Source organism: Carassius auratus, unplaced genomic scaffold (genome assembly GCF_003368295.1).
Source record: "Carassius auratus strain Wakin unplaced genomic scaffold, ASM336829v1 scaf_tig00009996, whole genome shotgun sequence".
Lineage (NCBI taxonomy): Eukaryota > Metazoa > Chordata > Actinopteri > Cypriniformes > Cyprinidae > Carassius > Carassius auratus.
Window position 1 is genome coordinate 105,019 of NW_020524096.1, and position 24,982 is coordinate 130,000.

Sequence of the window (24,982 nt, forward strand, 5' to 3'; positions counted from 1 at the left end):
TTCATAAATCTTAACTTAAGACAAGTCGAGATAATTCTTCTCTGTTAATGAATTATCAGCTGACAGATCTATCCTTTTGTCTCTCACAGGTCAGCGCTAGAGTAGAATTACCCAACTCATTTATTAATAAAGTGGTGTTGATGAATGTGAAGATGTGTACAGGTGTGTTTATTAATTAATTGCATTTATTCATTGCTGATAATTGGGTGACCTCATGTATGTTTTTGCTGTCGAGTTTATTGCTACATCAGTCATGGCCAGAGGCATAGTTGGTGATGAAAGGGTGAGCATGGGTGATTAGTTTTAGATTTACCCGCCCATCCACCCACCGACTGTTTGTGTGTGTGTGTGTGTGTGTGTGTGTGTTGCCGTTCGTTCCTCTGTTCCACGCATATAAGTGACACAGAGCTGGAGGGCACAATACGTCTTCCCTCCCTCTGTTTGTTCTCCTGTCTCGATAGGGAACCCCATTAAGACCAATTAAGTTTTTCTTGTAGTCACCCTATCAAATAAAACTCATACATACCCTCCTGTAGATGGGTGCCTTCACACACAGCGTGATTTACTGCGTCTGGCATTACTGTGACCTCAAGATAGAACTTCCAAACAGGTGTCTCTCCTCACCCCTGTTGAATGGGAGCTAACATGTGAACACTGTTGGAGCGTGTTAACATTCAAGAGGACTTAATGAAATGACATCTGTTTCAGCAACAAAAGAACATTTATTTGTGCCTCGGGGATTGTAAGCATGACTAAATTTGCAAATGGTTAAAGAACAAGCTAATTTTCCCCTCTCTCTCTCTCTCGCTCTCTCTTTCTTTCAGTGTTACGTGATGATTTCAGACAGAACCCTACGGATGTGGTGGTGGCTGCTGGAGAACCGGCCATCCTGGAGTGCGTTCCCCCTCGTGGACACCCAGAACCCACCATCTACTGGAAGAAAGACAAAGTACGAATCGATGAGAAGGATGACAGGATCAAGGTGAGAAATGGAGACGATGCATGTTTAGGGTTGCAAAGAGCTGACATTTTTCTACAAAGTCAAAAAAACAAAACAAAACAAAATCCAGGAAATTGTCCAAAAATCCTGAAATGTTTCTGGAAATGTTCCTAGAAATCTTCTGCCTCTTTTCAACCCTATTTATGTTCGTTTTGTTTGTATGAATTTTATTATGTTTTTATTTTATTATTAATAAATATTTTAAATATGCTACAAATTATTTACATTTTTATTAAAAAATCTAAGACAAAGTCCTTTAAATGTCAAATTCACTTGCTGAAAATTTTGCAAGACTAAAAGAAAAAAGACAAAAGCATTCTGCCTACAAAGGTGTATTGTTCAAAGATAAATGTTTCTAAACTATTGAAACTTTTTTTTTGTAACAAAGCAAGCTTAATTTGAAGAGTGGAATGTTGGTTAATGATCTAGCTTTGAATTCTAGAACATTAAAAATGTTACAAAAAAAGCGAAAGGTGAATTCTAAACCACAACTAATTTACACTTTAGAAAGACATTTAACTTCAGGTAGCTCCACAAAGAGTGCTGAAGGAACTAATCGAACGAGTTTTCACAGAGACTGTAACTTCCTGTCTTCCCCGTCAGATCCGTGGAGGGAAGCTGATGATCTCCAACACGAGGAAAAGTGACGCTGGCATGTATATCTGCGTGGGCACTAACATGGTCGGCGAGAGAGACAGTGAGACAGCTCAGGTCACCGTGTTTGGTATGTGCCAACTATAGTCTGATACTTCTAAACCACAAAAAAGTCTTAAAATATCAAAAAAATATTTGAGTCATGCTCTGGAAATGTTTAACACCTCTTGTTTTTGTAAACAAGCAAGTTTAAAAGATTTATTTCTGCATTCGAGAATGTGTCATGTTTAATTCCTCTATTATGCTTGTGTCTTCACGTTAGTCATAAAACATGCTGGAACACAAAAGCGTATGATACACTTACACAATGCCATAAATCTCTGTGAGAGCTTCTGTCTGGGATCTGTGACTCGATGCTGAGTCACAGCGAGTGAATGAGGTCTCCTTGTCCCACATGTCCTTTTCTCGTCTGCCTGTCTTTCAGAGAGACCCACGTTCCTACGACGGCCCATTAACCAGGTGGTTCTGGAGGAGGAGGCGGTGGAGTTTCGTTGTCAGGTGCAGGGAGACCCCCAACCTACCGTCCGCTGGAAAAAAGACGACATCGATGTCCCCCGTGGGAGGTGAGACGGGACACGCTGGCAGAGATGTCTGCCAATCTAAAGCATTATTTCAAACGCCTGCTCCCACTGCCATAAAAGCCGCCTGTGATGTAGATGTTGAGCTCCATGCTGAGGCCCATGGTCAGAAACACACCAGCTCCGTCGTGAGGCCCCCTGCAGATAATAAAAGCCAGAGCTGCATCATGGGCCTCAGTTTCGGTTGTGTTCTTTTGCTCTGTGCTGAGGCCCTGAGGTAAAGACAGGTGAGGCTGCAGGTGGACTGGTGCACGTTTAAGGCTCTGGCATGACGAAAGAAATGTAATACGAACCCTCAGGCCTCTTCATTCAAACTGTGATGGTGAGATAAAGAGAGAGAGAGAGAGGATGAGAACGCTTTTGACAAAGATCATCCTTCCGGCAATACATAAAAAAGATTTAGTCATGGACCAGCTACATTGTGTCAGAAGCAATAAATCTGGGATTGAATTCATAAAAAACACCAGATAAAATGGGAAATGATCATAGGGCTGAGAAAGGATGCCAATTTTCATAATACTCTCTTTACAAAATGTAAAGTTTTTTTTTTTGTTGTTGTTGTTTTTTTAGCTGGGATGCTTTAAAATGACAAAGTAATTTTAGAATCTGTCAAAATATTTATATTTCAAATAAATGCTGTTCTTTTGAAATTTCTATGCATCAAAGAAAAAAAAAAACTATTTTTTTAAAAAACTTGTTTTAAATTTTGATAATAATAAGAAATATTTTCTGAGCAACAAATAAGCATATTAGAATGATGTCTGCCTTTTTTTATTATGCTTTTTTTTTTTTTGGTAAATCCCTTGTAAATATAAAGATTTAAGATCTAAAACAAAGTTCACTTGCTTATAATTTCACTTGTTAAATCACATTTCATTATTCTTAAAAAAAAATAAACACAGTATAGCCATTGTACCTTTTTCAGAACCCATAATAAAGCCATTGTACTTTTTTGTAAGTGTATTATTTTATTAAATATTCTGAAAGTCAAGTATTGGAAACAAATATGCAGCAAGAGTCAAAACAGCATCAGCGATTGAGACGATTCTAAACAGGGATGTTTTTTGAGTGCTATCATGCCATGTTTGTTTGTCTGTGTCGGTGATCTTGCACAGGTCACCAGGTCACATGCTCTCACAAGCACGCAGACAAAATAAAGCGTCCCGTCTGTGTACTTTTCCCACATTCTCCCTATCCTCACAGATTTCAAAATACTCCTGTTCAACAGTACTGAAAAGCCACTGAAAAGTTTTGCACTACAAATCATGCCAGAATATTACATTTTAAATTAAATTACATTAAATGTATGCATTTAGCAGACGCTTTTATCCAAAGCGACTTACAGTGCATTCAGGCTATCAATTTTTACCTATCATGTGTTCCCGGGGAATCGAACCCACAACCTTGTGCTTGATAAAGCAATGCTCTACCACTTGAGCTACAGGAACACTATAATGTACTATGTACAATATGTACTGTAATATGGGCAGAACTACTGTGGTTGAATTTGTATTTTATTGCAGGGCTTTGTAGTTAATTATGACAAACATGTCCTTATAGTGTCCAAATGCTAAGCTTAATAAATTCATAAAGATTAAGATATAATTACTTTAACATGCTCCTTTCATCAGATCACAAATGTCGTTCTGTGCATTTCCGTGAAGACTTTCCTTGGTTTATTAGTTTTGTAAGAAACAATTAGATTAATCTACATTATTCAGCTGTCAGCTAAAACACACATAGTAATTACTTCAGCGAGTGTAACAATCAGTGTATCTGTCAGGTAATAATTCAACATGCTTCTTCTCTTTTCTTTCAAAAAAGCATATCGAGAAATTAATTAGGTTTGAGAAAGAAACAATGACAATCTAATAATTAAATAACTCGCAGTCTCGCAGCACGTAATTACCACAAGACCCAGACTAGACGAAACACGTGTCTCGTCGTCTTATTTTATTTCCCCGTCTCTGAAGCGGCAGATTATTTTAATTTTGACATTCTGAGCCGTCGCCCGTCGTGCAGAGTCACTTGTATTTTCCTCATCGTCTCTCTCTCTCTCTCTCTTTCCTGATTATGTAGATGTCTGGCTTCAAAGAGCTCGCGTATGTGGTAGATAACGGCTTGGAAACCAGTTGACCTTCAGGTTATACAATCACACAGACACCCACAAAACACGTTATAGTCACATTTAATAGGTGAGAACCTTCGGAAAAGGCGTTGATTCGACCGCCAAATCTTTTTCTTGTCGTGCTTCAAACTTCTGCTGCCGTCAGGATGCCTGTGCTGTTCATACCGAGATGAGATATGAAGTAATTCACTCGTGAAAATGAAACACCAGGCCATTTGGCGCAGACTTTCACAGCAACTCCGAGCTCCAAGTACAAATTAACAAGGAAAAGACACTCGAAAGCTGTGTCTGCAAATGTTTACACCCCAAATCTGTCAGGAACGCATGCTGCGTAATATGTGTGTGTGTGTTGTTTGGAGGCCAGCGGAGTGTAGTGTATCCTCAGCATTGCCCTGTTTCGTGTGTAATTGCATTCCTCTCCTAATAGAAACCAGATCCAGCTCAGAGAGGAAGCACATACAGAGCACTACTGTTTTTGTTTGTGTTTCTCGTTTTAGAAAGCTCGTTTCATGCAATATTTAGTCCTAGTGATTGAAAATCTGATTTACATCTGTTTATGTTGTTTCTTTAATTTCCGTCTCTCTCTCTCACTCTCTCTCTCTCTCTCTCTCTCTCTCTTTCTGTGTCCAATCACCTCAGACTTTATCTCCATTATTTTCCTAGACCTGTAGTGAACCTGGACTTTGTGGTCTTACACACATAATCAAAGCAAAGTATTAAGGAGATTAAATTCAATTAATTAAAACTCTATTATTACTGTAATGCGTAAATGTTATATATATATATATATATATATATATATATATATATATATATATATATATATATATATATATATATATATATATATATATATATATAAATGACATTAAAATAAATTATACAGTTTTATATTTTATAGGGGATTGTAAAAAAAAATAAGCTGCATTTTTTTCTGTAAATATTTTATTTATTCTTACTTACTAAGCATTCTGTGGATTGACTGTATATTGGGTAGCACTTTATGTTACAGTCCTGTTCCTCATGTACATACTATGTACTTATTATATTAATTACAATAACTATGTAATGAATAGGTGCTAACCCTGAACCTACCCCTAAACCTAACCCTAACCCATGTAGTTACCTTGTATTATGTGTTATAAGCTTTAATGATGCTTTTAATATATCTTATGCATTACACACTGCTGTCCAAAAGTGTGGGGTTGGTAAGATTTTTTACTGTTTCAAAAAAAAAAGAAAGTCTCCTATGCTTACTGAGGCTGCATTAAAAACTGAAATTGATGGTTTAAAAGTGCAGCACTTATTTTAAATGTTGCACTTTTGATAAATTCAATGCATCCTTGCTGAATAAAAGTATTGTATATCTAGTTTATATCTAATAAATCAAGGGCCAGATTTACATGTACCAGTGCATAATCTCATTTGGCGTTAAAAAAAACTAATGTCAGGATTTGCTAAAGACCCATGTAGTTACCTTGTATTACCAGAACTTTCTTAGATAAATACACTGTAAGTACACTATAAGTACATGCAAGTACACGTACTGTAAAATAAAGTGCAACCGTATATTGTCTTCATAAACAACAGTCTGCAGAAGTATAATTCTGGTGATTTTGTTCTGTTTCCTGCACCACACGGCGTGCTCTCTGAGCCCTGCTTCCTGTGGAAGGGTGGATCTGGAGTGATAGACAGCAGACAGTGTGTTGTCTAGCTGTCAGACAAAAACCGCTATGGCACAACACCCTCTCACACTTGCTCACAGACGCGCATGCACTCTCCAGAAATCCCAATTATAGCAAAATACTACAAAGAAGACCAACCTGCAGGGCCTGTCAACTTCTCAACCGCACTTCCACCTCACACACACACGCTCACACACAGCTCATCACCTATGGCTGTCAGTTTCCAGGACATAGTGCTCCTGAAGTGCCTAGGAGCTGCCAGAGAGGTGCAGATCAATAAGGCTGGATTCCACATCTCAAATCCCTCTCTGTACAGTCTGACCTGGAATCGGCCGGGTTTTTTTTATTTTTTATTATTAGCTCCCAGATACGTCTACTTCTTTCTCTCACACACACATCGGACGCCTCATAAATATTGTAAGCATCTGCGGTTCCAGTTGAAAGCTTCTTCGTTCTCTGTAGAGTGTGTCATTGCTGAATAATTGATCTTGCTCTGTCAGTAATAAAATAAAAAAAATATTGTTTCTATACAGTGCTCTTTCTCTGAATATACCAGATTTTTCTCATACGGTGTTCTAAATATCATGTGTTATTATGTGTTATAAGCTTTAATCATGATTTTAATATATCTTATGAATTACACACTACTGTTCAAAAGTGTGCGGTTTGTAAGACTTTTTTAATGTTTCAAAAAAAGAAATTCTCCTATGCTTACTGAGGCTGCATTAAAAACTGGGGGAAATTGTTGGTTTAAAAGTGCAGCACTTATTTGAAATATTGCACTTTTGATAAATTCAATGCATCCTTGCTGAATAAAACTATTGCATATCTAGTTTATATCTAATAAAAAGTTATACTTTTTTCTGCTCTTGGTAGATTGCACTGGTCATTATGGAAAGGAGATGTTGCATCTGTGTTCTTTAATGTGCACTTTGTCAATAAATCACCCACAGATTTTTCCCCTCCCATCAGCACTTTTATGGAATTGCACACTAACATTAATTTGCCCTGTTTATTAAATTTGGCCCCATGTCTAACTGACCCCAGTGTTTACTCTACTTCCATATGTTTATCACATATTCAGAAGTGGTTTCTAATTTCTGTACCCATCTTCTCTTTATATGTGTTTCAGGTATGATATCAAATATGATAAAGATGACTATGTGCTGAGGATAAAGAAGGCAGCAGCGAGCGATGAAGGAACCTTCACCTGTGTAGCTGAAAACAGAGTTGGCAAAACAGAGGCATCCGCCACCCTCACGGTCAGAGGTCAGTCTAGTGCCCAAGTCTACCACAAAAGTTAAATGACACTGCTTACAATTTTTCTAGCCTCGCAGGGTATTTAGATGACTTCAAAAATGTGCGGTTTCAACGCAACTCATTCAGTCAGCTTAGTCGAATGCTTTTGATTGCATCATTGATTACTAATTACTGTTTTTGATTACTTGACTATAATTATTGATTGCTGGATTCCTCAGTTTTACTCTCGGTTCAAGGGATTAAAGGGTTAGTTCACCCAAAAAAGAAAATTAGCCTGTTTTACTCCCCCTCAAGGCATCCTAGGTGTATATGACTTTCTTCTTTCAGACGAATCCAGTCAGAGTTATATTCAAAATTGTCCTGGTCCCTCCAAGCATTACAATACTGGTTAGCGGGTGCTTTTTGTCAGCAGTCCAGAAGATGTGAAATAAAGTGCGTGCATCTGTAATAAAACATGCCTCACACGGCTCCGGGGGTAAATATAGGCCTCCTGAAGCAAATCCATGCGTTTTTGTAAGAAAAATATCCATATTTTAAACTTAAGAAACCCATTTTTTCTTACATCCTCTGACTGTCATACGTCCAAGCCATTCTGGCAGTCTTCCGGACTATTTACACAAAGCACACGCTTACACCAATTGTAATGCTTGGAGGGGCTACGACAGGATAAAAACAGATTTTTTTTTTTTTTTTTTGCTTTGACAAACAGTGCATTTATGTTGATCTTGATTATCTGACTCTATCATAAGGTTTCCCTTTACTGGAAATCAATTGCATTGTAATGTATTTTGCTGTAGTCTCAGTCTAAAAGAGTGAGATAACCTCCTGACGGGTCTCAAATGAACTCCTGAAGTGTAATTTAGGTGGGGGGTGATCTTGCCCTGAGCACAAATCCTTTTTTTTTTTTATTTACACCCCCTAGAATGGAGGCCACCAACCCCCCCTCTGCACTCACATAAACACGCTATCTCCTCGGTTCCACTGTGGCACCCCAGCCCAAACCAGGGAAACCATTTCACAGTTTACTGGTGCAGACCGACCTCGAAAAGCCCAGCTCTGAGGGGCAAGGTTAATAAAAATGTTTTTTTTTTTTTTTTCATAATGTCCCTCTCTCCCCTTCCAACTCTTCTCCGTCTCCCTTCTCTTCTCACCACATTAAATCAAACTGCCTAGATGCTCTGTGGAGTGCATTAAAACCTCATGTGGGGGGGGTTCAGTGGCCTTCAGGAGGGGTCTGGAGCTGCCAATGGGGACAGATGTCAATTTTCAGCCCTTTTGAAAGCAGGATTTACAAGCGGACAGAGTTCAGCCATGAAGGGATGTGTGGGGATGCAGAGTGGAGGGGTTTTACACAAGCTAACTTTCATGAAAGAGAGGAGGGAAGGAAAGAGAGGACAGCACTCTGAGCATGATTGCTCCCTCTTAATGTCAATATGGCATCCGCCTCCTTGACAGCTCTACTACTGCATTAAATATGAACTGCTTTTTTTTTTTTTTGTCAGCTACTTTCTCTTGGTCATCTATTTTGCCCACTTTCTGTCTTGCTGGTTCAGCTTCTTCACAAGGAGCTGTATATCTAGACCTCATTATTGCAGGTAAAGCAGATTTCATAGCTTGAATTGTATACCGGACAAGCCCCCGATTTTAGTGACTTCATATGAAATAAGAGACCAGTCAGTTAAGGAGGAGAGACAGGAGTGCTGATTTTGATTTCTTAGCTGTCCACATGCTTAGAGAATAAAAATAAACACTACATTTGTCTGCCACCAGGTGGTGCTAGTCTAGATGAGCATTTTTATGATGTTTATTTGAAGGTTCCATTCAACAATAAGGTGAAAAAATGAATTTGAATCAAACTCATTGCATTTTCCCTCTCCGGGGACCGGACCGGTGCTGAAAAAAAAAAACACGTTGCCATTGTTCATTCTGAATTTGGTTTCTTTTGTTCTTAATTCTTTTCACTTTCTTCTTCGTTTGTCCTTTCTGTTTGTGTCTGTCTTTTGTCATTTTTTGTTGTCTTCACTCCACCATTGTTGTGTCTTCAGCTCGCCCTGTCGGTAAGTACCCATCCCAGTCACTCCTTCATACTGCATGTGTGCCTTCTGTGCTCCTTCCTCCTCTCCTGCCCCACCCACACACACACACGCGCACGCACACACAAGTACAGTGTGCCGGCTCAACTCTTCAACTAACTCTGTAGAGGTTCAGTACTTCCTGTTTCCGCTTCACTACTTCCCCCTTCCCATCATTATGACCTTGATCGCGCTTAACTAAGGTAGAATTCTATGCTGTACTAACCCGTGGCTGTACTAACTACATTTATTATAGGAATATAGGTTGAGATGGTACTGCTAAAAAAGCGTATGTGTGAGTGTGGTGTTTGGTTAAAACTTGTGGCTTCTGCTTAACGAATATAATTCAGCAGTCTTCCTAACACACATAGCCATCTGGGACTACATTTGGCTGAGATGAAATACTTTAAAACAATGTGTTCTAGCATTCAGGGAAGGGTGTTCGATTAGTCATGTCAGTTTCTGTTTATTTTTCTGTCTTTGTGTGCATTTCGGAGAAAGCATGCATGCTTTTTTCCTGTTGTTCTCATATGTGTTTACTTACAGCTCTCAGAAGTGTGTTTAGTCGTGAACTCTCTCCAGTATGAAGCAGATGTGCTCCATCATGAATTAAATATGGGAGCCGATCAGCTATTCTGCTCTTACAGGGCCTTGTTCTCCCAGCAGACACTTCCCAATGAAAAGAGGCCAGCATGTGTGTTATTCACACAACACACATGCATTAAAGAATGTACCGGGGATGCAATCACAGTTTATTTATGACTAGCTTTGTTCTACTCTTTAGAATCCTCTCTGGAGCACATAGACTTGGGATGTGTGTGTGCGTATGTGTTTTCCTCCACCCCTGGCCAAAAAGGGCTTTAACACTCAACTGCACAATGAAGTTGAGCGTCCAAGTCATTAAACAATCACTTTGAGTGAGTGGCATGGGTAAATGCCCATATTTTATGCCTGCCTGCTCCGGTGCAAAAACAAAAAAACAAAAAAACTCTGGAGTAGAATGAAACTGGGACAATCTGTGATTTAAAGCCTTTGTGTTATGCCCAAACTCACAGAAGTGCCCGCGCCACCGTGCGCCCAGATTGGGAAGCCTGTAAATCTGCCACCATCTGTAACTTGCCTGAATGTGTCAGCCTTAGTCAAGTACAGCCTCACAAAAAAGGGATCAGCCGCATAAATCACAAACACTTGCAGACTTCTCTTGTCCACAGTTGCCAGCTGTACAGAGAGTAGAGGGGCTCATTTAGGGATCAAAATAGAGGGGGAGAGTGTTTTTCCGCACTCAGACCTTTTCTTTTGTAGATGGGTGTACCGTAAGTAATGGTTCCCCTGCTAAACGAACTCAACTGTTTGGAGTCCTGCATCGAGATTTATTGTTGTGGCTACAAGTATAAAACTAACACTGCGTCAGAATGTTCAAATTACGCGCTAGTTGTTGTTTTTGGTCTGAATTTGTGACTTCTGGTGAACCTCATGACTGAAAAGTATCAGTTTTTAACAGTAGTACATTCTGTGTTTACTTTTGTTTGGTTAAAAATGATTGATTGTAGGGTCGCCGTCCAGAGTTGCTGGCAGAAGCAAATTGTTCTTTTATTTAGGTCAGCTAAAACACTTATTCCTCCATAAAAAGACCTTTGCTCCATCCTTGAAACTCCCTAACTGTACATTCTCCAGTGAGAGGTACCGTCTGCAATAGCATTTTATCTTCTCACAAGCTCCAGCTGCCATTCCCTGCCTTTCAAGACTCCTTTTGACAAACCTTTTTTAGCCGATTGCTGCCCTAACCTTCTCATTAAAGAGAAAGTAGCATTGACTCTATGTCACGGGGAAAGTTTGGATCCCTGTTTCTGAATTCTGATGCCATTTTAAGGTCAGGTTAGACAGGGAAAGCAGGGAAGATGGTACTTTTAATTGGTTTATTTGAATGTGCTCTGCAGGAATGTTGGCTGAGTTTCTTTGCCGGGTGAGTTGAAAGGTTTAAAATACTTTGCTAAGTGTGGCTCATAAGGCGGGAAAAAAATCTTGTTCTGTGAGAACTTGACCCTAGTTGGCAGTTAGAATAGAGAATGATGTCCATTAAAATGCCAACAGCAATTCAATGTTTTCCAAGCTTGTCCAGCTTGTGACCTCTGCTTGTCTTCGACACAGGAATATAAACTGTTTTTTGTACCTAGAGTCAATAGAGTCGAGCATTTAAACCCACTTACAAAAGAACTGTCCACTCAAGTTCACAGTGTGGCGTCCACACTTAGCTTCTCCTCTCCGTGTGCCCTAAACCAGAATGACCCACCCTTCCCTCTGGTGTTGTGACCCGCAGCAGTGCTGTGCCTGAAAGCTGCCGTCATTCATTCGGTACCGCCGTCCGCGGCCCCACCTGGATGAATGGCTTCCTGTGGTTGCTGTCACTGTCCTTGCTGTTTGTGGTCAAAGCAAACAGAGTATCCAAAAGGCAGATTGGTGTTGGAAACGGGCTGATGCATGGAAGCTCTGTCTCAGTGACTTCGGCAGTCGATGCCTATGGATGCCTGATGTTCCCAACGTTTATGTGTCCATATGTGTTTGTGTCAAAGGGTATGGTGTAATGTTAATGTCTTTGGTTCTTGACGTAGCCGCACCGCAGTTCGTGATCAGGCCGCGGGATCAGATTGTGGCACAAGGACGGACCGCCAGTTTCCCCTGTGAGACCAAAGGAAATCCACAGCCGGCAGTCTTCTGGCAGAAAGAAGGAAGTCAGGTAAGAGCACAACGTTCTCTCTGTTTTTGTTAAAGATTTAGGCTAGTGGTTAGCATACATGCTGCAGGCAAGTTAGAAATAACATTGGTGAACAAATCCCTTAGACTTATATTGAAGAAGGGATACAAGGTATATTTAGGGATGGGTCACCTAGAATCCACCCAATAGACCTTATTATAGCAAAACTGGCAACCACCCAGATCATGTTAGCATTGTAGCAGTGAGCTTTAGCATGGCAAGCTAGTAATAAAAAGAAATCCTAGAAAAGAAATAGACAATTTGAAATAACATAATTATAATCTCAATCCCGATATTAAATGCAATAAAACATTTTTTCGTCCCACAACTCCTCTTTTAAGTTAGATATGAAGGTATTTGTTAAAAGCCCAAATTAAAGCAGTTATTGAGTCATTAGCGATTAAGAGAAGCCTCTCAGTCACACTTGAGGATAATGGACCCAACATCTATCATGTGTGAGAGGCTAATTAAAAAAAGAGCAAAAGAAAGAAAGAAAAAAAACATCATTTGGAGCATAATTTGGAACATTAAAGTCATTAGGTGTAATTGAATCCGGCTAATGCCTTTCGGTTTCTGACGGTCAGCTATGAGGACTCAGAAATCAAGAGAGAAAGAGAGAAAATAAAAGGAAGAGTGGAGAGATCTCAAGGATATAAAATCTGAGGTAAATGTAAGGGCTCGGTCAATGACGTCCATTAATGAACCCAGCTTGTTATCTGCCGTAATTAGCGAATGGGCTAAACCAGCCGCTGGTGGTGAATTAGCTTTGAATCACCTGGCCTTCTCCCTTTCCAGCAGATTTCATTTCAAATACAACAGCCATGTTAGACAGAGTGAGTAAACAACGCAGCCCAAAGCAATTACTGGAGTCATTTGGACACAATGGATACACACAGTGAGAGATACACAGTCAGAGTTAGCCTACTGGTTAGCAAAAGCTTTATCTGCGGTGAGCCATTGTGTTGTGCAATTTAAAGTCATGCCACCGTAATTGATTTCAGAATTTTAATAGCTGATAATACAGATAATAATTTAGCCCCTCTAATACAAAAATGCCTTTCCTGGTGTGATTATATTCTAAAAACAGTGTGTTTCAGGTAGCAAATTTTCCCTGGAAATGCTTTTTACACTTTTCTTGTTTGTTTGCTTTCCTTTGTTTGTGCAGAACCTTCTGTTTCCAAATCAACCGCAGCAACCCAACAGTCGTTTCTCGGTGTCGCCCAGTGGAGATCTGACCATCACAGCGGTCCAGCGGGCAGACGCGGGATACTATATCTGCCAGGCCCTGACGGTGGCGGGCAGCATCCTGGCCAAAGCACAGCTTGAGGTCACAGACGGTAAGCACTGGGGTGGATCGGACCACAACAGGGCTTTGGGAATGTGGATGGATTCTTACCTACAGTGGTGTTTCATTTTTCATTCTGTTTCTTTGTTTTTAGATACACAGCTTTTTATTTTATATTTTATATATATATATATATATATATATATATATATATATATATATATATATATATATATATATATATATATATATATATAATATAAAATAAAATAAAAAGCTGTGTATGTGACCCTGAACCACAAAACCAGTCATAAGTAGCTCGGGTCTATTTGTAGCAATAGCCAACAATATATTGTATGGTCCAAAATTATAGAATTTTATTTAATGCCCAAAATCATTAGGATATTTTTAAGTAAAGATGTAAATTTATCAAAACATTTGGGTAGTAATTTCCATTGTTAAGAACATAATTTGGACAACTTTAAAGGTAATTTTCTCAATATTTCGATTATATTCTAACAAACCATAAATCAGTGGAAAGCTAATTTTTTCAGCTTTCAGATGGTGTATGAATCTCAATTTTAAAAGAATTGACCCTTATGACTTGTTTTGTGGGTCACATATATAATAATAATTTCATAGTTTTTTATATATATATATATATATATATATATATATATATATATATATATATAATGTTTTAAAATGTAAAAAAAATACTTTTATTGTAACATTTGCTACAAAATATAAAATAATAACAGTATGAATTTTTATATTAAATGCAAGTAATAATAGATTCCAAAAAGGTTGCAAAAATCCCCCATTCCGTCCACCCATGCTGGCAGAAAGATAAAAAACTATATATCTATATCTATATATATATATATATATATATATATATATATATATATGTATATATGTATATGTATATATGTATATGTATATATGTATATGTATATATATATGTATATATATATATATATATATATGTGTATGTATATGTGTATGTATATGTGTGTGTATGTGTGTGTGTGTGTGTGTGTAATATTGCATTATGCAGAAATGGTAAAATCCTGATTGATTAAATAATTATAATAATTATAAATTAAAAATGACTATCATTATTAAAATAATTAGAAATAATTGTTAGAATTTTTTCATTTTTTATTTACGTTTACATGAGCTGACTTTGTTAAGGCTCTGTTTTCAATATTTTTCTCTCTAACACTCGCTTCGTCATACTCTTTTCACCGCTCTTTCATTTCCCCTCATTCATATGTCTTCCTACACTTTTCACACCCACGAAATAAACGAAGGCTTCAAAATCCTCATACAAAAGTACTGGCAGAAAGATAATGTCATATGAAAACCACTTCTGTTGCCGCTGGATCCACATTAAGAGCTGAATTGGAATCTGGCCTTGAGCTCTTCCGCACTGCATTGATTCTGCCTCGCTATGTGAAGTGAATAGCAATCCTGACGACCCTGAATTCTGCTCGCGTTTGAATATTACAGGAGCACGTCTCTGTGAACTTCTCTTGACAGGAGGAAAACTTCATTTCAGCTCGAGAAGGGAGTGAAAACAGCCGTCCTTGAAAACTTCAGATACTGATGATAGAAAAATTGCTTTGGCAACAAAGCGTGTTTTGGGTTGTGTAAGAGAGATTTTTTTTTTTATATAAGGAAAAAGTAGCAAGATGTCAGATTGTATGAACTTTTCAACTACATCTTCAGTCTAACAATAAAATATAATTCTTTTAAAAGGTGACGGCTGTTACGGTTGACTGCAAAGCGATCTTGTCTTAGAAACTGCATATGACCTAGACTGCCGTAAACGGCTTTTTCTGAGAAAGGAGTATGTTTGCGAGATGTTGTGGAGGATGACAGCAAAGAGTGATGACAGGAACGAAAGAGCAAGGGGGTCACGGCCACACCTGCGCATGCGGAAGAGTGTGATTTAGTGGGTGTTGAGGTGGCAGAGAGAGCTGGACAGGTTCAAGGAGAGATTTGATGAAAAATGGCTGCTGCCATGGCACCAAGGCCTTCACGCTGTCCGAAACCGTCCTGTCAGAGGAACAGCACTCCATCATGTCACGCCAACACACACATCATATGACTTGGTCTCAATACACTCACACACAAACCATAACACCTAATCTTAGCAGACACTGAAAAAGACTGCTTTTTTCACTGCATTTTTTCAAATTAATAAGTAGTCAAGCAGACAAATTTATATGGATTTTATTTATTTATTTCTATTTTGTGGAGCACTTGTAGATATAAAGACAAATTTACATTCTAATGTATAAATAAATATATACAAATATATCACCTTGATATCAAATAAAAATAATAAATGTATTTTTTAATTTACAATTAAATGCATGATTGTAAAATAATAGTTTTATTTTTATGTATTATATTTTTATTCCTATATATATATATATATATATATATATATATATTTTTATTCCTATATATATATATATATATATATATATATATATTACGTTTTTTTTTTTTTTTTTTGGTGAAACCCTTGTAAATACAAATCCTTTAAATTTACTTCTAAAATGTTTTGGCAGGAAAATATTTATTTATTTGTTTATTTAGTTTGTTTATCAAAAACCCTTGTAAACATAAAGACATTTAAATTTACTCTCTGAAAGTTTTGCAAGAAAAATATTTGTATTTATCTGGTCATATATGGATTTTGTTTTTGTTTATTGATTTATTTTAGAATAAAAATATATATATATATATAATTTTTTTATATATATATAAAACTGAAAAAATGAATTTACTCTGCAGTTTATTTAAAAATGTTATATCAGGTTTAGCAAAAAAGAGGTGCTGACAAGAAGAGCCTATAACATTTCTGTTAACTTCTCCACCCCCTCAAATCCATGAAAACTGTTGGAAACATCACTATATGCAACATGGGGTCGATTTGAAACAACGGTCTAGTCAAGTTCAAATGCAACAGTGCAACGCTAAACACTCATTCAGTACACAGGATGCGGCTTTAATCCAAACACAGCCATTATGCCTCATCAGTCTCTATCTATCCGCACATGCATCTCTGGGGTTTATGTCGGCCTGATGGATGCGCCAGCAAAGCACTCTGGGGTTTAACCTCGGCGCGGAGTAATCCACATTGATGAATTAGGATGGCAACTCTTCATCCCTGAGCCCAAATGAGGCATTCCGATGGAGATTTGGACAATATAAATACCATCCTTTATTCAGAGCGAGACAAATAGTAACGCAGACGAGAATGGAAGACGACTGCATCTGAAGCTGTATTTAAGAGTTAGAGGTGCAGTCTGTAATTAGCACCCACCGGCTCTTTGCTCATTAATTCACACCTGCTAATTAATGTGTCCTCAGAGGGCCAGAGGACAGGACACGGCTCTGATTATTGTATTATTATTAGTCAGAGAAATAAATGGTTGGCGCTTCTCAAGGGGCATGTGATGCCCATTTGTACGTCAATTGTTGCTGCTTTATTATAGCTTAATCGTATTTATTTCATAAATGATGGACTGAATTGAATCAACAAAACTTGAGCTGAATAATGACACTGCTGCCACCTTTAAAACTGCTTCCAGCTGAATAAAGCTGGTTTAACTTTGACACTACGATTGAACTAAACTGAATCAACACTGAATTGATTTGAGCTGAGAGATGACATTTATGTTCTGTATTATCTAGATGTTTTATTCTTAAACTTAGAACACTTTGCAACTTTCACACTGTTATTGAACTAAACTGAACTAAAATGAGCGGAATAATGGCACTATATAAATGTATATAAATATATAAGCGCTATATAAATGACTGAAAGTGAACATCAATAGGGCAATGCAATCAATAGCACATAATTTCTATTTAAATACTGTTTATTAGAATTTAAATTCCTTAGATTTTTATTATTTTATACACATTTATATACATTTTATTTATTTGTATTAATAATTTTAAACATTTTAATAATATAGTTCTATAATTTAAATAATATTAACATTTTATAATTAAAATTTGTATTTATTTCTTGTGTTCCTGTAGCTCAATTGGTAGAGCATTGCTTAGCGCAAGGTTGTGGGTTCGATTCCCCAGGAACACATGATAGGTAAAAACTGATAGCCTGAATGCACTGTAAGTTGCTTTGGATAAAAGTGTCTGCTAAATGCATACATTTTTAATTTAATTAATTCATTAATTACACGTGATTTGATAACGCCTTCTGTTGCCAATAACAATGCAGTGTGCATAATTATATTTGATCTATAAAATTCCACAATTTCCCTCTACTGTAAACAATAAAAAAAAAAAAGTGTCTACAAATCGAGATGAAAATGGATGGAAATCTTTTCATGAACACCCATCACTATAAATGTTGCAACAACAACAAAAAAGAAAAAACAATCTGTGTGCTCTAGGATGGTGGGTTCGTGTTTGGAGAAGTAGTTTATGAGGGGACGTTCTCTTAACCAGCATAAGATATTTAAGCAACCACACTGCCTCTGATAGTCGGATATATAGTAATGCATGAAATTTTACTCAGAGTCTGGTTCCTAAATGAAGGATCTCAGGCAGTAACTGGAAGCTACAAAACCACCTCACTGCCACATCAGTGAGCTAGAAACCAAGACTCAGCGTTTCTCCCAGTTTTTCCCAGAATGCTTGGGGGGTAGACACTGCCCTGTGGTGCGACCACAAAATGTGCATATAACCCCGATACGTCTAGGAATAAGGCAATCATGGCTACATGTGCCACATGGGACATGGCCGCAATCTTAATGTTTCCTGACATTTTTAATGACGAACATGTTCGCTGTCCTGTACTAAAGCAACAAATGATGTAAGAAGGCCTGTTAGTGTCATGATGTCATAATCTGTGGAGAATGCATTAGTTTAGATGGACAAGCATGCTAATTGCTAGCAATCTTCACCATTTCCATTTCAGCAGGAGCCAAGGCTTAGTTATTAGCACATGGGCTCCAGACATGTTGAGTCACTGCACTCACACAGGAAATGTTTCCGATCTGCCGGACACTTTCTCACTCTGTCTTTCTAATTATTTCCTGTCTCCTCTCTGCTGTCTCTTGCCCTGTTTGTATGCTATCCAATAAATAGTCTATGCAATACAACAGAAAATAGAGGGGTGTTTTCAAAAGTATGCTTAATAAAACTTAACATAAAAACATGTGATCATTCAACCAAAAATAAATGAATTAATTTGAAAAAATAAAGGCACATAAAAAAGTAAATCTAGTAAGAACGTGTATATTTTACAAAAAATAAGGATATTTTATTTTATCCGGTACATAAGCAGGAAAGTATGAGTAATTTTTGTTCTTTGTCTCTTTCTTGTTTAGTGCTGACCGATCGTCCTCCCCCCATCATCCGGCAGGGTCCAGCTAACCAGACTCTGGGTGTAGACAGTGTGGCTCTTCTGAGATGTCATGCATCTGGAGAACCGGTCCCAACCATCAGCTGGCTGAAGGATGGGGTCAGCCTGCTGGGCAAAGACCCTCGCATGTCCCTGCAGGACCTTGGCAGCCTGCAGATCAAGGGTCTGCGGGTGAGTCTGAACACTTGGATTTAGTTACTATAATTTTATTGTAATAAAAATTATTTAAAAAAGTATGAATTGGAAAGTATGCATTTGGGATGCACGTTAATGAAAACAAGCAAACAAATAAATATTTGCAATAATAATGTTTATTTATTTGGGTATTTATTTATTTATATTGTTATTATTATAACTATTATTTAAAAATAATTTAAAAAAATATATATATTTTTTTTAAAATGCCATAGAAAAATAGTATTCTGTTTGATTTATATATATATATATATATATATATATATATATATATATATATATATATATATATATATATATATATATAGCATCATCTTTCAATACTCCCCAAACTGGACCAGATTTCATATTAGCCAACACTGATATAGCCACCAATATATTCCTAATATGAATGCCCAGATGTGTATCTGTCATTGTGTGTTTCTAAGGCCATATGTGTGCGTTTGTGTGACTAGCAGCTGTCAGAAACATCTTCATCTAAGTGTGATGTATAAGCTTAGCAGAATTCAATCAGATATCGGTAAGACATAACAGAGACGGGCAGAGGGAATCATATTGCATTACGGGGATGAATGGGAGATATTGATTTTGGTAAATTGTTTGTTACTATCACTTAGGGATATGACAGCTCTCCAAAGATTCATTTACGGATGCCTGGACGGGCTCCAGCTGCACACACATTTGAACACACGCACACAAACAAACACACAAGCCCTCCCCCCGTCAGCTCAGGATGGGATTGCCATTATGCCTGACAGTGCTGCCCACCTCTGACATTTTATCTAATAAATGGAGGCAAGGCACCCTGATGAAAGGCAACAAACAACAGGGAGATCGTCCCAGAAAGGTAGAGAGGGGGGAACATGCGCCAGCTGTCAACGGTCCAGAGGGTTTCAGCGAGTACCCCTTTTAAATGAATTAGCCTAACTCTTGTTGTGGTTAGTCGGTGGGTTTGTAAACTTGCCAGCAAGAATAAAAGCTGGCTGAAGGGTGCAGAAAATACAATATATCTACCATATTAGTGTCAGCACTTTAGCTGATCCGGATGTGCCCAAGGTTACATCTCTCCGATCGAAAGCTTGGACTTTCCATGAGTCGATTTGATTAGCCGTTTAGTGAATTGACAGTACTTGAAGATATAAACACCAATGTATGTTTTTGTGTTCTTCTGTTTTTCAGATCTCAGATTCTGGTATCTACACTTGTGTGGCAGCAAGTTCTAGTGGGGAAACATCTTGGAGTGCTTTCTTGGAAGTCAAAGGTACTTCGGTGCAACTTCACAAAAGACACTCTTAAAAATAAAGGATTCAAAAGGTTTGCAGGAATGCCTTAGAAGAACAATTTCAATGTCCCCAAAGAACCTTTGAGTGAACAGTTCTTAAAATAATGTTTTGTCGTTTTCCTAGTTCTTCTTGGAATCATAGATAAGAACCTTTATTTTTTTTGAGTGGATGTGCTTTTTAAGAAATGTTATTTTTCCAGGAACAGTTTCTCAATGTTCTTAAGTTTTTTTTTTTTTTTTTTTTTCTCTCCTCAGAGTCTGGAAGTCTTGTTGTAGTTAAAGACCGGGATGAGAACGAGCTCCCAGGTCCTCCTTCCAAACCTCAGGTCACAGATGTCACTAAAAACAGCGTGTCGTTGTCCTGGCAGCCTGGCCTTCCAGGAGCTTCACCAATCTCATCATATGTTATTGAGGCTTTCAGGTATGATTTTTACAGTAATTTAATTTTTTAGACTTTAAGTTCCTTTTCTGAAGTTCTTTTGGACTGAATTGTACCTTAAATTTGTTCATTTTCCTGTCAAGTACTGAAAGTAGATGCTATTTTTTATTTGAAACCAGTGAGGATTTGAGATGTCTAGTCTGTTGAATATACTGTACATTCAGATGACGAAACATTGGAAATACGTATTTATACACAATTTTAACATGCAAAATCCTTGAAAAATATGTTGTGACATAGAACCTCAAGCTGGTACAACATTTTGAATGGACTGTCCTTCATCCGCTCTGACTTAAGTGCATGAAGACATTTCAAAGTCTGACATCACTCTGCCTCATTTGCATGCAGCCAATCGGTGAGCAACAGCTGGCAGACTGTGTCCGATCATGTCAAGACCACCCAGTACACCATTAAGGGTCTTCGCCCCAACACCATCTACCTGTTCATGGTGCGAGCAGTCAACGTCCAAGGCCTGAGCGACCCAAGCCCCATGTCCGAACCCGTCCGCACTCAAGGTATTTAATAGAGATTAGAATTACCCTAGCTGTAATTGTGTATAGAGTGTCTTTTGGTAAGAAACCCATATGAACAGTGCCTGTGTCAAAGACTTCCAATTAAATTCTAGCGGTTGCTTACAGACTACGAGATTTTGTCTAGATACCACACGGTCTAACGGTCCCACACACTCATTATTTCCAGAGATGGAGTATAACGTAGAACAAACATCATCTACTTCTGGAGTGTATAATTGAGTTAGTGGTCTGGCTGGTACCTTAATGATCATTACGTGGAGAAAAAAAAGAACCAACTTTAACTGGAAAAAGATTCGATTAAGGTGCCATGGAGTCCACCGTGTGTTCATTAGGGGTGACTGATTCTGAGACCTTGGGCGGATGTAACCTCACAGGTCGGGTTGAAGCTGTGCTGTCTGCGGCTGGAGTCAGTGAAAACGACTCCTCTTTGCTCTATTAGGGGATTAAAATATATTTAAGGGATTATGTTGTACCAGCCAGTAATTTAGCATTGTCAGAGCACTATAAGAGGTAATGGCACTGGCCCCTCTCTCTCTCTTTACAGATATAAGTCCTCCAGCTCAGGGAGTGGATCACAGACACGTGCAGAAGGAGTTGGGTGAGGTTATTGTGCGGCTACACAACCCTGTGGTCCTCAGCCCCACCACCATACAGGTCACATGGACGGTAAGGTACTCTGTGATTGGACAAAGCTCAAGATTTAGTATGTTAACTGTGTTTGGAGAGATATTATAGTCTGTGAATTGGGAGCTAAGGTTAGAGAGAGGTTTGAATGCAATCTGCTCTTGGACAGAGGTTATTGTACAGCTTCCATGACTGGACTGAGGTTTTAGCATGTGAACTGTGATTGGACCAAGGTTCACCAGATATGAAAATCTTGTCATCATTTATTCAGTGTCATGTTGTTCCTAACTGTTCTTCCTTATGTAGATGACAAAATATAATATTCTGAGGAATGTTTTTGTCCATACAATGCTCCTAAACATCATTGGACCCTACTGACTTTCATTAAATGGACATAAATTGACTTGACTTAATTAAATTTGTGTGTTCTACAGAATAATGTTTGACAAAGTCATTTTGAAATTTTTGGAATGGCATGACGTATTTTATAGTATACTATGTTGATTATTTTGGCTTAATATCTCTACAGAATGGTGCTATTTGCCACAGATTATTGGCTCTGTGTCATTTAAACATATACATTATGTACATGTATAATATTTAATATCCAAACAAGTGCGTCAGTTCAGAAGTTAACTCTGTTACTCGTCTTGGTTGTTATTTCTATTTCCCACTGCAGTCTTGCAGCATTGATAGAAACACTCTAAAAGTGTTTATTGTTTGTTGAATTGCATTAAAATGGATATTTTAAAGCTTTGGGTTTGTCACTTTAGTTTGTAAGCACTCTCCAGAGGTATATTAATGATTGCCATCAACAATCATTACAGAGACAAATATAAGCTCCTGTCTGTTCAGTCTAAATGGGGGAAAGACTGTTTCAGAGGTATTTTTCTCATATGAATAATCCATAAATCACCAGCCTACATGGCTCCTGAATACAGCAGCACTCTCGCGGTAAACGTAGGTGGTGTCAAGAAAGCTTTTACGACCCTGAATCATTCAATTAATGAAAGTTAAAAAGCGTAGGAAGGATGCCCATTGGGCTGATTTACTCCATGTGTAGGGAGGAAAAGCAGATGCTAAATATCTCATTCCGGAAGCCAGACTGTGCTGTTAGGAAGACATTAATGTGAGTAATGCAGACTCCTCCTCTCTGTAAATACAACTTTTATTTGCCAAACTAAAAAAAGGGCGAAGCTTTCAGCGAATGAAGTGTCTTGTTTACCTTTTTGTTGATTTGAGATTTCGTTTCTTCTTTGATCTTTTTTGTTGATTTTTGTGTGCACGTTTATGTGTATACTTGTTTCTTCACAACTGAGCTTTTTTCGCAAGTATGTTTGTTCAAGGCGGCTACATCTAGCATGATTGCTGTTATTGATGTTTTATTTACAGTTTATCAAGGTTGTACATATCCATGAATCATGTAGAGTATTTTTATCAAAGGGATTTGATTGGCTGAACATGTTTCCAAACCAAAATTTATTCGGACACCTTCAACTTTTCTCACATTATATCACAGTTTATTTGCTATAGTTTAAAGAATGGTAATAAAATATGACAAGGACCACAGAGTTAAAGTGTATTAAAACTAATTTATCTTGATTATGTCATATAACTTTGATAGAAAAGTATGTAATGGATTACAATCAACCAAAAATGATTCAGCTGTTAAATTTAAGTACACGATTAGATAATACCAATTTAGGTCAACCAATTACCAAGAAATGCTTAATTTCGTTCAGTCTGTGGTGTAAAAAGTTTGCATTAGCAATTAAAGAATAAACATGGGCGGGTGTCTGGATATTTTTTGATCCCAAATATCACTGGTAGTAGGAATGTGCAAAAAATCGAATGCGATTTTCATGCGCATCTCATCAGTAAAGACGCTCCTGTAATAAGGAGTATATCTCCAGTACGTGCGTTCAGATCAGGCTTGCCAGGTTTTTACAACAAATCCTGCCCAGTTGCTTCTTAAAACTAGTCCAAAACTAGCCCAATCGCATTCTGGGAGGGTCCCCGATACAAATTGCTTCCCGGGGTTAAAATATAATTTTTTGGAAGGGTTGCCCTGGTAAAATTAGCATTTTAGGGGCTAAATATCACGTGATTGGGTATTGGGGTTGCTTTAAACCGCGGACATGGAAAAACAATCACAGACTTGGCAACACTGGTTCAGGTGGAGCGGCAGTTACTATACAGAGCCGTAGTCTACCAACAGCTAACACAAAATCGTTTTCAAAATCGACAAAGAATCTCCTGCGATTTTAACATCGATTTTGTGTAGATTGTCAGTGAATTACGGCTCGTGTAGTAAATATCTCGAGGAGATATTCCTTGGACTTTCAGACTTTTCCATGGTGTTCCAAGCTGGTTACTGCTAGTTTAGTGCTGGTCTAGTTGGTGGACCAACATGTCTAGAGAAAATATTCAATCAGCTTTTCTGTTTAAGTTACTTGACCATGAAAGCATTGCTGGTTAAGCTAGTTAAGACGCCTCTTGGGACACCAAGCATCTCGTGCTAGGAACCAACACCCAAACCTGGAGTTCCTTCTTTTTTTAAATGATAATTTTTCTCACTTTCTTTTTTAATTTTGAACCATCTTTCCCCTTCAGGTTGACCGGCAGTCTCAGTTCATCCAGGGCTACAGGGTTTTGTACAGACAGATGTCAGGGCTGTCCTCCCCAGGAGCGTGGCAGAGTCAGGATGTGAAGATCCCCTCTGAGAGGAGCATGGTGCTCTCGGCTCTGAAGAAAGGCATCGTCTACGAGATCAAAGTCCGTCCCTACTTCAACGAGTTCCAGGGCATGGACAGCGAGTCCCGAACGGCAAGGACAACAGAGGAAGGTACAGCGTTTGCTTCTTTGAAGTGATACAGGAGATCTGTGACGTTTGAAGTCAACATGAAATCAAAACTGACTGTATTTACTTTCATAATACATCATTTATCTGTGTAACCTTTAATTAAAATAACTCATATGGATAGGGAAAATAGATTTTAAGTGATTTGTACTGGGCTAATTTGTAGGTAATTCAGTTTTTCCAAAATACAGTCATGACTAATTCATAAAATAGCATACT

At 38.0% G+C, this 24,982-nt stretch overlaps 1 protein-coding gene across 1 annotated transcript in view; it reads left to right on the forward strand.

Moving 5' to 3' along the window:
• LOC113072718 (roundabout homolog 2) overlaps positions 1-24,982 on the forward strand; it is a gene marked incomplete at its 5' end in the record, with an annotated part of 133,220 nt that overhangs the window by 98,972 nt on the left and 9,266 nt on the right. The window contains 13 exon segments of the mRNA XM_026245685.1: positions 825-982; positions 1,604-1,724; positions 2,079-2,217; positions 7,178-7,314; positions 9,351-9,362; positions 11,987-12,111; positions 13,295-13,466; positions 18,796-19,001; positions 20,205-20,286; positions 20,563-20,728; positions 21,095-21,261; positions 21,824-21,945; positions 24,517-24,748. Coding sequence (XP_026101470.1) covers positions 825-982; positions 1,604-1,724; positions 2,079-2,217; positions 7,178-7,314; positions 9,351-9,362; positions 11,987-12,111; positions 13,295-13,466; positions 18,796-19,001; positions 20,205-20,286; positions 20,563-20,728; positions 21,095-21,261; positions 21,824-21,945; positions 24,517-24,748 — 1,839 coding nt within the window.